The sequence below is a fragment of the Sapajus apella genome, unplaced genomic scaffold (genome assembly GCF_009761245.1).
Source record: "Sapajus apella isolate SASKATOON/1434 unplaced genomic scaffold, GSC_monkey_1.0 scaffold208, whole genome shotgun sequence".
In the NCBI taxonomy this organism is placed as follows: Eukaryota; Metazoa; Chordata; class Mammalia; order Primates; family Cebidae; genus Sapajus; species Sapajus apella.
This window is the reverse complement of record NW_022437148.1, coordinates 96,739-111,770: the sequence shown is the minus strand read 5'-3', so window position 1 is coordinate 111,770 and position 15,032 is coordinate 96,739. Positions and strand designations below refer to the sequence as shown.

At 40.9% G+C, this 15,032-nt stretch overlaps 1 protein-coding gene across 7 annotated transcripts in view; it reads left to right on the top strand.

Annotated features, from left to right (window-relative positions):
* Window positions 1-15,032, top strand: part of SPECC1 (sperm antigen with calponin homology and coiled-coil domains 1) — a 331,903-nt gene that overhangs the window by 236,986 nt on the left and 79,885 nt on the right. For all 7 annotated transcript variants that reach the window (XM_032270309.1, XM_032270311.1, XM_032270308.1 and 4 more), the window contains 2 exons: window positions 8,819-8,964; window positions 10,094-10,194. In XM_032270309.1, the coding sequence (XP_032126200.1) occupies window positions 8,819-8,964; window positions 10,094-10,194 (247 nt within the window). The remainder of the gene's footprint in view (window positions 1-8,818; window positions 8,965-10,093; window positions 10,195-15,032) is intronic.

The following is a 15,032-nucleotide window of genomic DNA, read 5'->3' as shown; positions in this document are numbered from 1 at the left end:
CAGCCTCCTGAGTAGCTGGGATTACAGGCACGCGCCACCATGCCCAGCTAATTTTTGTATTTTTAGTAGAGACGGGGTTTCACCATGTTGACCAGGATGGTCTCGATCTCTTGACCTCGTGATCCACCCGCCTCGGCCTCCCAAAGTGCTGGGATTACAGGCTTGAGCCACCGCGCCCGGCCTAAATTTAGCTTATTTTAAAAGCTTCATGACCTTCCACGGGAGGGACATGTCCTGGAATATTAAAATATTGTCTTACTAATGCACAACAAGGTTATAATTTTTTTCTTTATGAGCAGTGCTATAGTAGCAGTCCTTATTCATATAGTCCTGATTTTTATTGTTGGAATTTGTAGATTAAGATGCTGGTGTTCAAATTACCTTCTTATCCTGTTTGTTTTTATTGTCATATGTGCTTATATTGAAATTTGAAAGTGAAATTTAGAAGATATTGTTTGACACCTGAGAGACAAAGTACTTTATAATTTCTGCCTCCAAATAGAGTGAAAAACTTCTGTTACATTTGTTTTGTGCAAAATAAGTATTTAGAGAAAATTGCATTCCAGGCAAGGGCATAGAATGAGCAAAGTCACAGAGGCAGGACATAAAAGTAAACAACTTCAGGTGGCTGGGTGAATAGTCCAAAACTAGATGGGCAGAGGGGAGTCATGGGAGATCAACCAAAAGGCCTGGGATTGAGCTTCATTCAGATGTTCAAGAAAGAACCAGACCGGCGTGTGCATGTGGTTGACACGACTACCCTCTTCACAAATATTAATATGCCGATTGTGAAGGTAGCAGTGGTGCCATGCAACACTACTCAAATGGAGTTAACCTGTGAATACTTTAAAAATCGTCCTGTACAGGAGCTCACCTGTAAGCTAATCTCTGTTCCTGGATCAGAATAAACAGTGAAACAAAGTGATGTTTTGAGGAAGTAAACACTGTAGACCATCACTGACATTTGAAGACTCTGTTCTCTAATGTAACAAGGAAGGCAGCAAATTAGAAAGGTTAAATAAAAGTTTTAAAGGGAAGTAATTACAGACATAAATGTATATGTGCTTAAATGACAAGGTAAGGCATAGCAGGCAGACTGACATTTAGTGAGGAGGGCCATGCACCTTGCTGTGCTCCATGGAGACTGCCTGCTTATGGAGTGTGTGTCAACCTGCTGTGTTTAACGGCATTGGCCGATCTGACCTTCAGCTGTCGTTCTCAGGTATGGGTGGCCGCCTTGTAAGAGCAGACTATGGTATGAAGATAGGAACACTGAAATAAATATTGGTAGTATTTTTAAAATATACTTAAATTTTTAAGAAGGAATACCACATCAGTATTATTTTTAGAACCTTGTATACCTCTCACAGAACATTCATGCATTGTAGAAAATTTGAGAAAGGCATGGTCAGAACGGGATTAGCATCCCAGATTTACCATTCATGAACTATGTGTCCATTGTCAAATTTTCCTCTAAAATAAGGGATAATAATATGTAGTTTTGTTGAAAATTAAATTAGATAATGTTTTTAAGACACATGGTATTATACTTGCCATATACAGTGGAGTTATGTCATACACATATTCATCATATTCGTTTTGCTGAAATTATCAATTATTATTACAGTTTTATATGCTGGGAGCAGGTAGAACACATGCTTCATTTTTGTTGTTTTAAGCATGGCCTCTAAACACAAAGCAGCTCTTTAATCTGCGATGTAACTAAAGAAAGAGCCAACCACGAAACGCTGAAGAGAAAGTGAGTATGTGAGACTTCTGGAGAGATGGTGTGTTTGTAAACAGTAGTGTTTACAAAAGCATGTACTTTTCAGTGCCCCAAGTGATTTTCATGGCTTATTTGATGGCACGTGTGATTGTTGATTTACAGGTTGATGTTAGAACCTAACACCATCAGCCTGCAGTAGCAAGCCTTGAGCAAAATGTTTCTCCAGTATTGGTGCCTTGCAGTTTTTCCTTTATTTCTAAGACATACCTGGCTGTATAGTTAAATATTTCTTAATATTCTTTATAGAATATAGCGTTTTTATGCTTCCTTGGAACAGAGGAAATGTAATACTTCATTTATTGATGAGGCTGTTGCTAATTGATCCCACCAATAGGCTAGTGTAAGGATTTTCAACCCCATGATTAAAGTACATTCTAATAAACCAATAGCATTCTTAATAACCATTTTCTTTGGTTATTCAATTCAGGCTTTGTTTGTGAATCCCTCATACACACAGACACACATACACGCGCACACACATTGCTGTTATATAACACAGTGGATATTTCCCTAATCTACTCAAATAATACAGGATTTTCTCATACTGACTTACTGTTCCAGCCAAATAGCCTGGGTGTTTGGAATATTATTTTTGGATACCTGAAGGCAGGGGTAATTGATTCTTGTGGCCTTGCTTTTTAAATTTATCATTTGATATTTTCAGTTGCAGAGAAATTCAGATAACTGAAAGGAATACCTCAGCAGAATGTAGGCTTCTCCATCTTGTTCTTATTAAATTATCAAAGAATGAAATGTAAAATGAATTATTTAAAATGATTGTCCTTGGAGGCCTTGGGTACCAGAGCTGGGCGCAGTGGCTCATGCCTATAATCCCAGCACTTTGGGAGGCTGAGGCAGGTGGATCACGAGGTCAAGAGATCATGACCATCCTGGTCAATATGGTGAAACCCATCTCTTCTAAAAATACAAAAATTAGCTGGGCATGGTGGCGCACGCCTGTAGTCCCAGCTACTCGGGAGGCTGAGGCAGGAGAATTGCTTGAACCCAGGAGGCGGAGGTTGTGGTGAGACGAGATCGTGCCATTGCACCCCAGCCTGGGTAACGAGGGAAACTCCGTCTCAAAAAAAAAAAAGGTGGCCAGGCGCAGTGGCTCATGCCTGTAATCCTAGCACTTTGGGAGGCCGAGGCAGGCAGATTGTCCGAGCTCAGGAGGTTGAGACCAGCCTGGGCAACGTGGTGAAACCCCATCTCTACTAAAAAACAAATATGAAAGATTAGCTGGTTGTGGTGGTGCTTGTCTGTAGTCCCAACTACTCGGGAGGCTGAGGTATGAGAATCGCTTCAACCCAGGAGGCGGAGGTTTCAGTGAGCTGAGATTGCGCCACTGCACTCCAGCCTGGGCAACACAGTGAGACTCTGTCTCAGGAAAAGAAAAAGAAGGTGGCCCATTTTGTTTGTTGATGACCTTCGTGAGAATGGCTAGCACAGACAAAGGAAATAATTTCCTGCTCAAACCTAACCTTTTATTCACTCTGCATTTTCGCCACCTGATTTTATTCTATGGGAAAATATGAAAATGTGTTCCTCTTAATAAACCTTTAAAAACCCAACCTCCTACAATTTCTGAAGTGCCTGATAGTTTCTTCCAATGAAATTTTCAGTTTACTGATGTGTTTGTTTCCTTTATAAAAAGGGACTATGTAGTGAAGAGTGGAAGGCAGTGTGGTTTAACTGTTTTAAACAAGCTTAAGGAGACTTTGGGCTGAGACGATGGAGTGTTCTAAATATACAATCCTGTCTGCAAATAGAGACAATTTGACTTCCCCTTTTCCTAATTGAATACACTTTATGTCTTTTTCTTGCCTGATTACCCTGGCCAGAGCTTCCAGTACTATGTTGAATAGGAGTGGTGAGAGAGGACATCCTTGTCATGTGCCAGTTTTCAAAGGGAATGCTTCCACTTTTGCCCATTCAGTATGACATTGGCTGTGGGTTTGTCATAAATAGCTTTTATTATTTTGAGAAACGTTCTATCAATACTTAGTTTATTGAGAGTTTTTATCATAAAGGGCTGTTGAGTTTTGTCGAAGGCCTTCTCTGCATCTATTGAGATAATAATGTGGTTTTTGTCTTTGGTTCTGTTTATGTGATGGATTATGTTTATAGATTTGCATATGCTGAACCAGCTTTGCATCCCAGGGATGAAGCCAGCTTGATCATGATGGATAAGCTTTGTGATGTGCTGTGGGATTCAGTTTGCCCGTATTTTATTGAAGATTTTCGCATCAATGTTCATCATGAATACTGACCTGAAATTTTCTTTTTTAGCTGTGTCTCTGCCAGGGTTTGGTATCAGGATGATGTTGGTCTCATAAAATGAGTTAGGGAGGATTCCCTCTTTTGTATTGTTTGAAATAGTTTCAGAAGGAATGGTACCAGCTCCTCTTTGTACCGCTGGTAGAATTTGGCTGTGAACTCATGTAGACCTGGACTTTTTTTGGTTGGTAGGCTATTACTTGCTGCCTCAACTTCAGACCTTGTTATTGGTCTATTCAGGGATTCAGCTTCTTCCTGGTTTAGTCTTGGGTAAGTGTCCAGGAATTTTTCCATTTCTTCTAAATTTACTCGTTTATGTGCATAGAGGTGTTTGTAACAATCTCTGATGGTAGTTTGTATTTCTGTGGAATTGGTGGTGATATCCCCTTTATCATTTTTTATTGCACCTATTTGATTCTTCTCTCTCTTCTTTTTTATTAATCTGGCTAGAGGTCTATCCATTTTGTTGATCTCTTAAAAAACCAGCTCCTGGATTTATTGATTTTTTTGAAAGGTTTTTTTGTGTCTGTATTTTCAGGTCTGCTGTGATCTTAGTTATTTTTTGTCTTCTGCTAGCTTTTGAGTTTGTTTGATCTTGCTCCTCTAGTTCTTTTAATAATGACGTTAGGATGTCAATTTTAGATCTTTCCTCGCTTCTCATGTGGGCATTCAGTGCTATAAATTTCCCTCTAGACACTGTTTTGAATGTGTTCCAGAGATTCTGGTACGTTGTATATTCGTTCTCATTGGTTTTGAAGAACATCTTTCTTTCTGCCTTAATTTCATTGTTTATCCAGTAGTCATTCAGGAGCAGGTTGTTAAGTTTCCATGTAGTTGTGCGATTTTGAGTGAGTTTCTTAATCCTGAGTTCTAATTTGATGGCGCTGTGGTCTGAGAGACTGTTGTTATGATTTCTGTTCTTTTGCATTTGCAGAGTAGTGATTTATTTCCAATTATGTGGTCTATTTTAGAGTAAGTGCGATATGGTGCTGAGAAGAATGTATATTGTGTGAATTGGGGGTAGAGAGTTATGTAGATGTCTATCAGGTCTACTTGGTCCAGATCTGAGTTCAAGTCCTGGATATCCTAATGGAGTGTTAAAGTCTCCCACTTATATTGTACGGCAGTCTAAGTTTCTTTGTAGGTCATTAAGAACTTGCTTTATGTATCTGGGTGCTCCGTATTGGGTGCATATATATTTGGGATAGTTAGTTCTTCTTGTTGCATTGATCCTTTTACCATTATGTAATGCCCTTCTTTGTCTCTTTTGATCTTTGTTGGTTTAAAGTCGGTTTTATCAGAGGCTAGGATTGCACCCCTGCTTTTTTTTGCTCTCCTTTCGCTTGGTACATCTTCCTCCATCCCTTTACTTTGAGCCTATATGTGTCTTTGCATATAAGATGGGTCTCCTAAATACAGCACACCAATAGATATTGACTCTTTATCCAATTTGCCAATCTGTACCTTTAAATTGGGGCATTTAGCCCATTTATATTTAAGGTTAATGTGTGTGAATTTGATCCTGCCATTTTGATGTTATCTGGTTGTTTTGCATATTAGTTGATGCAGTTTCTTCATATTGTCGATGGTCTTTACAATTTGGAATGCTTTTGCAGTGGCTGGTACTGGTTTTTCCTTTCCATGTTTAGTGCTTCCTTCAGGAGCTCTTGTAAGGCAGGCCTGGTGGTGATGAAATCTCTCAGCAGATGCTTTTCTGTAAGGAATTTTATTTCTCCTTCACTTATGAAGTTTAGTTTGGCTGAATATGAAATTCTGGTTTGAAAATTATTTTGTTTAAGAATGTTGAATATTGGCCCCCACTCTCTTCTGGCTTGTAGGGTTTCTGCCAAGAGATCTGCTGTGAGTCTGTTGGGCTTCCCTTTGTGGGTAACCCCACCTTTCTTTCAGGCTGCCCTTAGCATTTTTTTCTTCATTTCAACCCTGGTGAATCTGACAATTATGTGTCTTGGGGTTGCTCTTCTTGAGGAATAGAATATCTTTGCAGTGTTCTCTGTATTTCCTGAATTTGAATGTTGGCCTGCCTTGCTGGGTTGGGGAAGTTCTCCTGGGTAATATCCTGAAGAGTGTTTTCCAATTTGGTTTCATTCTGCCCATCACATTCGGGTACACCAGTCAAACGTAGATTTGGTCTTTTCACATAATCCCATATTCTTGGAGGCTTCGATCATTTCTTTTCACTGTTTTTTCTCTAATCTTGCCTTCTTACTTTATTTCATTGAGTTGATCTTCAATCTCTGATATCCTTTCTTCTGCTTGATTGATTCAGCCATTGAAACTTGTGTATGCCTCACGAAGTTCTCTTGCTGTGTTTTTCAGCTCCATAAAGTCGTTTATTTTCTTCTCTATGCTGGTTATTCTACTTACCATTTTATCTAACCTTCTTTCAAGGTTCTTAGTTTCCTTACATTGGGTTAGAACATGCTCCTTTAGCTCGGAGGATTTTGTTATTACCCGCCTTCTGAAGCCTGCTTCTGTCAATTCATCAAATTCAGTCTCTATCCAGTTTTGTTCCCTTGCTGGTGAGTTGTGATCCCTTGGAGGAAAAGAGACATTCTGGTTTTTGGTAATTTCAGCCTTTTTGTGCTGGTTTCTTCCCATTTTCGTGGATTTATCTACCTCTGGTCTTTGAAGTTGGTGACATTTGGATGGGGTCTCTGAGTGGACTTCCTTTCTGTTGATGGCGAAGCTATCCTTTCTGTTTTTTAGTTTTCCTTCTAACAGGCCCCTCTGCTGCAGGTCTGCTGGAGGTCCCCTCCAGACCCTGCTTGCCTGGGAATCACCCGCATGGGCTGCAGAATGGCAAAGATTGCTTCCTGTTCCTTCCTCTGGTAGCTTTGTCCCAGAAGGGTACCTGCCAAATGTCAGCCAGAGCTCTCCTGTATGAGTCACTCCCAGTCAGGATAAAAAGGGGTCAGGGAGCCACTTAAGCAGGTAGTCTGTCCCTTATCAGAGCTTAAGTGCTGTGATGGGAGCTCCATTGGTTCCTTCAGAGCTGCTGGGCAGGGACCTTTAAGTCTGCGGAAGCGGGACCCACACTGCCCCTTTCCCAGGTGCTCTGTCCCAGGAAGATGGGGCTTTATTTATAAGTACTTGACAGGCTGCTGCCTTTTTTCAGAGATGCACTGCTCAGCAAGAAGTAAGTCTCATCACAGTTTGCCTGCAGAGGCCTTGCTGGGCTGCTGCAGGATCCGCCCAGTTGCTGTGTGAACTTCCCAGCAACTCTATTTACAGGGGTGAGTTTAGAACTACCTACCCAAGCCTCAGTAATGGTGGATGCCCCTCCCCACAACAAACTTGAATGTCCCAGGTTGAGCTCAGACTGCTATGCTGCCTTGAGAATTTCAAGCCAGTGGATCTTAGCTTGCTGAGTTTTGTGGGGGTGGGACCTACTGAGCTAGATCACTTGGCTCCCTGCTTTAGCCCCCTCTTTTTCAGGGGAATGAGCGGTTCAGCCCCCCAGTTTTGTGGTGGACACTGGGGCACTGGTGTTGTAGGCATCAGAAGGAATCTCCTGGTCTACAGGTTGTGGAGACCATGGGAAAAGTGCAGTTTCTGAACCAGAGTGCCGGAGTGCCTGGAAAAGTCCCTAATGGCTTCCCTGGGCTAGGAGAGGGAGTTCTTCAGCCCCTTGTGCTTCCCAGGTGAGGCCACACCACACCCTGCTTCAGTTTGCCCTCCTTGGGCTCCTCCCACTGTCTAACCAGTCCCAATGAGATGAACCTGGTACCTCAGTTGGAAATGTGGAGATCACTCATCTTCTGGATCACTCTTGCTGGGAGCTGCAGACTGGAGCTGTTCCTACTTGGCCATCTTGGCAGAAGTCCAGAGTACCGTTACCATTCTTAGGCTTAGAAGGCAGAGTGTCTGAGTCAGGATTCTGTTGTATATAATGGATCACACTCTCTTTGGCTTAGGCAGAAAGGTGTTAAATGGCTTTCAGAATTGTTGGGAAGGCTCACACTCTCTTTGGCTTAGGCAGAAAGGTGTTAAATGGCTTTCAGAATTGTTGGGAAGGCTGAGCTTCCAGGAACAGTTCCCAAAGTCTGCACACAGAACTGGATCACCAGGGAACCTGCTCCCTCCACTAGAACAGGAGGCTTAACTTCAAAAAACTGCCTGCCCAGTTGGAAAGCTACCACCACAGTTGCCATCACCAGAGCATCTTGTCTCTGCTACAGTCTCTGTCCACATAGTGAACACCCTGTGTCCACATAGTGAACACCCTATGTCCTGCTCATCTGACTCAGATCCTACTCCAGGTCTTGCCCAAGTCTTTCTAATTGGTGGAACTTGAATCACACCCAAAATCCCAGCTTCAGGAGAGCTGTGAGATTTCATCTTTCCAAACTCTGTGTGCTGCATGGAGTTTGGAGCACATGTCAGCAAGCCAATCCACTGCATTCACCACTGACAGTAAGCGAAATAAATATGATCAATAACATTTGCATTTTTTCACCAAAAAATGCACAATTTGCAGAATAGCCATAAGTCACTCTACATATAAAAATATTATTTCTGATCATTTCCCAAGAAAACAGCTCTTCTAAAAATTGAGAGCAATGTCTACATTATTTTCTAAAGATGCAAACTGGTAGAGAAAACAGGATAGTAAAATTTAGAATTCCCTTCCAGCTTCCTTTACTTTCTTCACGTCAGTTCTGTTTTCCTCTGCATCTTTTTCTTCCATGGGGATGTCCTCCACCTTTTCAATCTGATTTGCTCTTTGCTGTGCAGACCTGTGGATGAAGAGCTGGAGTCCTCCGAGATCGATGCTGCTGGCCGGTGGCCTGGTGTCTGTGTTAACAGAACATCTCCAACACCCCCAGAGTCCGCAACCACCGTTAAGTCACTTATCAAGTCATTTGACTTGGGACGCCCAGGTATTTAATCATTTTTTCTATAAGCAAAGCTCCAAATGCAAATTTTGGCCCGACATTTGATATGTCTACTCTTTCTACTAGACCCTGGCCCTACGTTGTTACAACCACAAGGGCGCTTTCCAGGTCCTACCAGGTGCAGCCACTGCATGCAGGAGCCTAACTGAGGCTCCGGGGAGGCACCGATGGAGAGCCTGGTACATGAATAACACAAATGCAACTTCTTCCTCTCTACCTCTTCTGTCCCTCCAGTTCCTGCCTTGCTACCTTTTCTGCCTCTCATAGCCATTAAATTCAGGTCACTACTATTAGCCTTTTGCCATCTTATGAGAATCATAAGGGTCAGCTAGAGACTTCATCTCCTAGGAAACGAGACATCCCATCTGTGCACCTGGCCGTCTTGTAAGCCCCCGGCCATCCTCATCTTGCAACCTGCTAGACATTTTTCTACCTGGTCTTGTACATGAGCACCTGTGCTAATCTGTCACTCCTGATCTAGGTATGTTCCCAGCTTTTCCTGATATTGTCGGATAGACTCACAATTCCCCTTTAGTCATGCTTATCTTCCTATATGAGAAAGATTCATATCTATACTTCATACATAAACATAGCAATAGAAGAAACAATGTGTATCTCTCCCCAATAACAATATCTGCCTTCCCCAGACTGCAACAGTCATGCCATTTTGTATTGGGAGACTGTAGTAAAAGTTAATTCTAGGATGTACCTGATTGTCTCTGCTAAAATTGTTTGCACCTAAATTAGATTAAGACTAGACTCTACATATTCAAAGACATGAAAGCCTTTCACGTCTGTGAAGACTGGAAATGAACTAACAGTAACAATTTGTACAAGAACTTTTCTTTTCCTTCCTTTCCTAGGCACCTCATTATTTACACATTTTCTTTTTGCCCAGCTATCCTGTATCTAAGACTGACCTCCACTCAGCTAACTCCTCCTTTCTTGTTTCCCCAGTTTAGCTCTAGGCCAGAGAAGAAAAGGATAATAGAGTAAATATTTCACTAAACAGTGATACTCCTGAAGCCACCAAAAAAAGTAGTGAGAAGTCAGGAACTATCAGCTATTTTGAAGTGGGACAACATGTAAATGTTCCCATGTTTTTTCTTGGCAGGTGGAGCTGGACAGAATATTTCTGTCCATAAGACCCCCAGAAGTCCCCTAAGTGGGATACCAGTGAGGACTGCTCCAGCAGCTGCTGTCTCTCCAATGCAGGTATATGAGCCCCAGAAATAATCACTGTTTATGGTTTGCTCTGTATCCCTCTAGATGGTTTTCTTTACACATAGTAGTGTCTGTGTGTGTATGTGTCTGTGTGTAGGGTGTGTGCTTTGTAAATTGGACTACACTATGCATTATTCCAATACTTATCTCACTTTATCGTCAGAATATAAGCTTCATGAGGTCAGAGATTTTTGTTCATTTTGCTTGCTGTTATATCTCTTATCTATAACACTGGCCGGCACATGGCCACATTATAGTAGAAGTTCAATAAACATTTGTTGAATGAATAATATGTCAGAGATATCTTCAAATTTTAATATTTGGAGAAACAATTCTTTATATAAAAGGTTACATAATATGTGGTGATTTATTCAGCTACTCTTCTATGATAGACTTTAGGTTTTTTTAGGTTTAACTTATTACAAAAAACATTACAGTGAAGATCCCTATTCAAATTTTTGAGTACTTAAGGGGCTACTTTTTTTTTTTTTGAGACGGAGTTTCGCTCTTGTTACCCAGGCTGGAGTGCAATGGCACAATCTCGACTCACCACAACCTCCGCCTCCTGGGTTCAAGCAATTCTCCTGCCTTAGCCTCCCGAGTAGCTGGGACTACAGGTACGCGCCACCATGCCCAGCTAATTTTTGTATTTTTAGTAGAGGCGGGGTTTCACCTTGTTGACCAGGATGGTCTCGATCTCTTGACCTCATGATCCACCCGCCTCGGCCTCCCAAAGTGGTGGTTACTTTTTAAAAAAGGGTATATCAAGATTAATTTGCAAATATCAGAGATTACTAGTTAAAACCAGGAGATCAGTAGTTAAGCAGAAAGGAATTTAATACGGGGCTTTTGGTACTGGGAGGGCTGGAGAAAGCTCTAGACAGCACTGAGCTTCCAGGAAAGGTTCCCAGAGCATCTGAAAGTTGGCCCATTAAAGGAGCTTCTGTCTCTAGGTGCTTACCCAGTGCCCAAGATCAAGGATCAGCCTCAGGACAACAGTGCCACAGGTGCAGTCCATGCCAGCAAAGCAGGCTCTATGCCTGCCTCATACTGCCCAGAAAACAGTGGAACAGACCCCAGAACCTCTGCTCCCCTGCCAAAGAGCAGCTAATGCCTTTCCAATGATGCTTGCCAGGAGAAGCTGCAGAAGGGATCTTACACTCCCTTGCACTTTCCAGATGCTCTGAGAGGGGGCCTGTTTGACAGAAGCTAGGCCACTTGATGAGCCAAGCTTTAAGGGAGTTTGGCTAGTATATATACCCTTTAGCTTCCCAGTCCCTTATAATTCAGTAAGTCACCCTACAAAGAGATGAGAATGGAGTTGAGTAAGCCCTTCTTGAGATCTTCTACAAATTGATTCCTAGTAAAAGAAAATGGAGCCCTAGAAAAGGAAGTATTTTTGACCTGTTCCAGCATGTTGAGAAACTTGATAGACTCATTGCCAGACAGTTTGCCCTCCCGCTCACAGTACTATTTTCCCAGAATTTTGACACTGTTTATAAAGTTTTAAGATTGAATAAATGAACAATAATATCTAGCATTACTTTATCAGTAAGGTTAAGCACTTCTTCTTATGTTTATAGGCCATTTATCTTTTGTATGTCTGTATGGAAACTTGCATACTTTGCCTGGTTTTCTTTTGAAGTGTTAGTCTTTTTCTAGTTTGTAAGAAATCTTGATATATTGTGCATTTTTCATGTGTAATTTTATTATCTTTGTTATCTTTTAATGTTATTTATATTAATAGTTATCTTTTACTGAAGAGAAATTTTACATTTTTGTGTTGTGTTTTCTTTTAAGATTTTGTTTTGTTTCCTGCCTTAAAATGTCTTTCTAGCTATTCGATTATTAAAATATCCTCCCTAAGTATCTTAAGCAAGTCTTTTGTTTGTTCAGTCTTAAAACTTATAAAAACATGGGTTTGGATTTAGATGTTCTTCCCCTATCTTAACTGCCTTCTGGAAGCAGAAGTAAATACTCTCTGGCAGACAATTACATCACCTAGATCCTTAAATCATAACCACATTTTAAAACGTACAATGTCGTGTAGTAACTTTTACGAATACCAGATATGGCTGGGCACGGTGGCTCACTCCTGTAATCCCAGGACTTTGGGAGGCCAAGGTGGGCTGATCACAAGGTCAGGAGTTTAAGATCAGCGTGGTCAATGTAGTGAAACCTTGTCTCTACTAAAAATACAAAATTAGCTGGGTACGGTGGTGCTGCTCAGAAGGCTGAGGCAGGAGAATTGCTTGAACACAGATGATGAAAAACCAAGAGAAAAATAGTCAATGGAAACAGACACAGAAGATTTAGATATTGATATTATTAGACATAGACCCTAAAACAAAAAAGATTAATGCAGTCAACAAAATAAGGGACAAGGTGGAGAATTTCCACAGAAAACCGCAATCTGTAATAAAAGAATCCATTAGAGATTTCAAGAGAGGCTTAAAGAACTGAAGACAAGTCAGTAGAAATATCTGAACTGAAGCACAGAGAAAAAGGATAGGAAATAGAGAAAAGGACATAAGAAATATATGGGATGGAGCAAGAAGGTTTCATGTGTAATTGGAGTCCCCAAAAGGTGGGAAAAGGGCAGAAGCAATATTGGAAGGCATAACGACCAAGAATTTCCAAAACTGGTAAAAGATGTCAAGCCCACATTCAAGAAGCAATATGAACTCCAAGTGAAATTAAGTACAAAGAAAACCACCTAGACACATTAGGTTAAAACTGCTGGATATTAAAGAGAAAGCATCCTAAAAGCACACAAAAGAAAAAAGACACCTCAATGTCAAAGGATCAAGAGCAAAACTGACATCTTTCTTCTCAACAAAAATGATGGAAGCCCTGAAGACAATGTAGTGGCATCTGCAAAATGCTGAAAGAAAACACCTGCTTTCCTTTACCTGGTGAAAATAACCTTCAAAGGTGAACACAAAAGATAGATACTTTCAGTCCGACAAAACCAGATTTTTGTTTTACTAGATACTTACAGTGAAAAGACTATTTAAAGGAGTTCTGCATGGAGTTTGTTCTTTTAAAGGACTATTAAAATTCAAAACATCTGAAAAAGCTAATGCATAAATTACCCGTATCAGGAATTTTTAAATGGGTACATCACTGAAGAGCTCATAATTATTAAAGCAAAACAAAGAGAATATTAGAGATTACTAGCTTGTGCTATAAATTAGAAAATATTGATGAAATTGTCAAAATCCTAGGAAAATGTAATTTACTGAACTTACATAGGAAAAAGTAGGAAATCTCAATCACCTATAATTGATATCTTTTCCTTAAAGGAAATGCCAGGTCCTCATGGCTTCACCATGAAACCTCTCAAACATTTAAGGAAGAAATAACATCTTCCTTAGTAAATTCAGAGACTAGAAAAGAGGTTAGCATAGCTTTGATCCCTAATACTTGCAAGAACATTATTAGACAGAAAATTAAAAGGTCAGTCTTTCTCATGAACCTCTTTGCAAAAATCCTGAAGAAAATCTTGGAAAACCTTATTCGGAAATACATGAAAAAGATCATGTCACGTTGGGTTTATTCCAGGAATGCAAGGTGATTTTAACTATTGAAGCCAACCACAGGAATTTACCACATTAACAAAGATGTAAAAAGAATATGGTTGGCTGGGTGCAGTAGCTCACACCTGTAATCCTGGCACTTTGGGAGGCCAAGGTAGGCGGATCAATAGAGGCCAGAAGTTGAAGACCAGCCTGGTCACCATGGTGAAACACCATATCTACTAAAAATACAAAAATTAGCTGCATGTGGTGGCACACCCTTGTAACCCCAGCTACTTGGGAGGCAGGAGAGTCGCTTGAACCCAGGAGGCAGAGGCTGCAGTGAGTGAGCTGAGATCGTGCCACTGCACTCCTGGGCAACAGAGCAAGATTCTGTCTCAAAAAAAAAAAGATCATCTTAGTAGGTGGCAGGAAAATGTATTTAATAAAGATTAATATCTTTCTTGATGGAAATTCTTTAATATGATAAAAGGTCTCTATTACATATTTACAGCAAATGTCATACTTAATGGTAAAATATTGCCACAAGATTGTGAATGGGATAGGAATGCCCCATATTGTTACTTTTGTTTGGCCAACTTCAAAAGCAAAATTAAAACTACTTTTGAAAACTGTATACCACAACCATTATATTTTTGTGGGATGTGGGAACATGGTATTGTGTCTAATGTGATACGAAGCAGGCCAGGCGTGGTGGCTCACGCCTGTAATCCCAGCACTTTGGGAGGCTGAGGTGGGCAGATCATGAGGTCAGGAGATCGAGACCATCCCGGCCAACATGGTGAAACCCCGTGTCTACAAAAAATACAAAAATTAGCCGGGTGTGGTGGCACATGCCTGTAGTCTCAGGTACTCGGGAAGCTGAGGCAGGAGAATTGCTTGAACCCAGGAGGCAGAAGTTGCAGTGGGCCGAGATCACGCCACTGCACTACAGCCTGGGTGACAGTGTGAAACTCTTGTCTCAAAAAAAAAGTGATATGAAGTAGAGCCTCTAAGAGAAAGAATGTTCTGGAAAGCCTCAGAATGGCCCTGCACAGACACATGTACCAGGATGTTCATTGCAGTATTGTTCCTTATACTAATATCAATATCAATAGAGAATCACTGAAATTAATTATGGTAATGAAAATAGCTAAGATCTACTGAATGCTTACCATGTGCTGGGCTGTGTTTTGATAGTTCTAACTGGATTTAACTCATTTAATCCTCCCATAACTCTCTGAGGTAAGTACTTTTAGTATCATTGCCATTTTACAGATAAAATAAGGCACAGAGAATGAAGCCATCTGG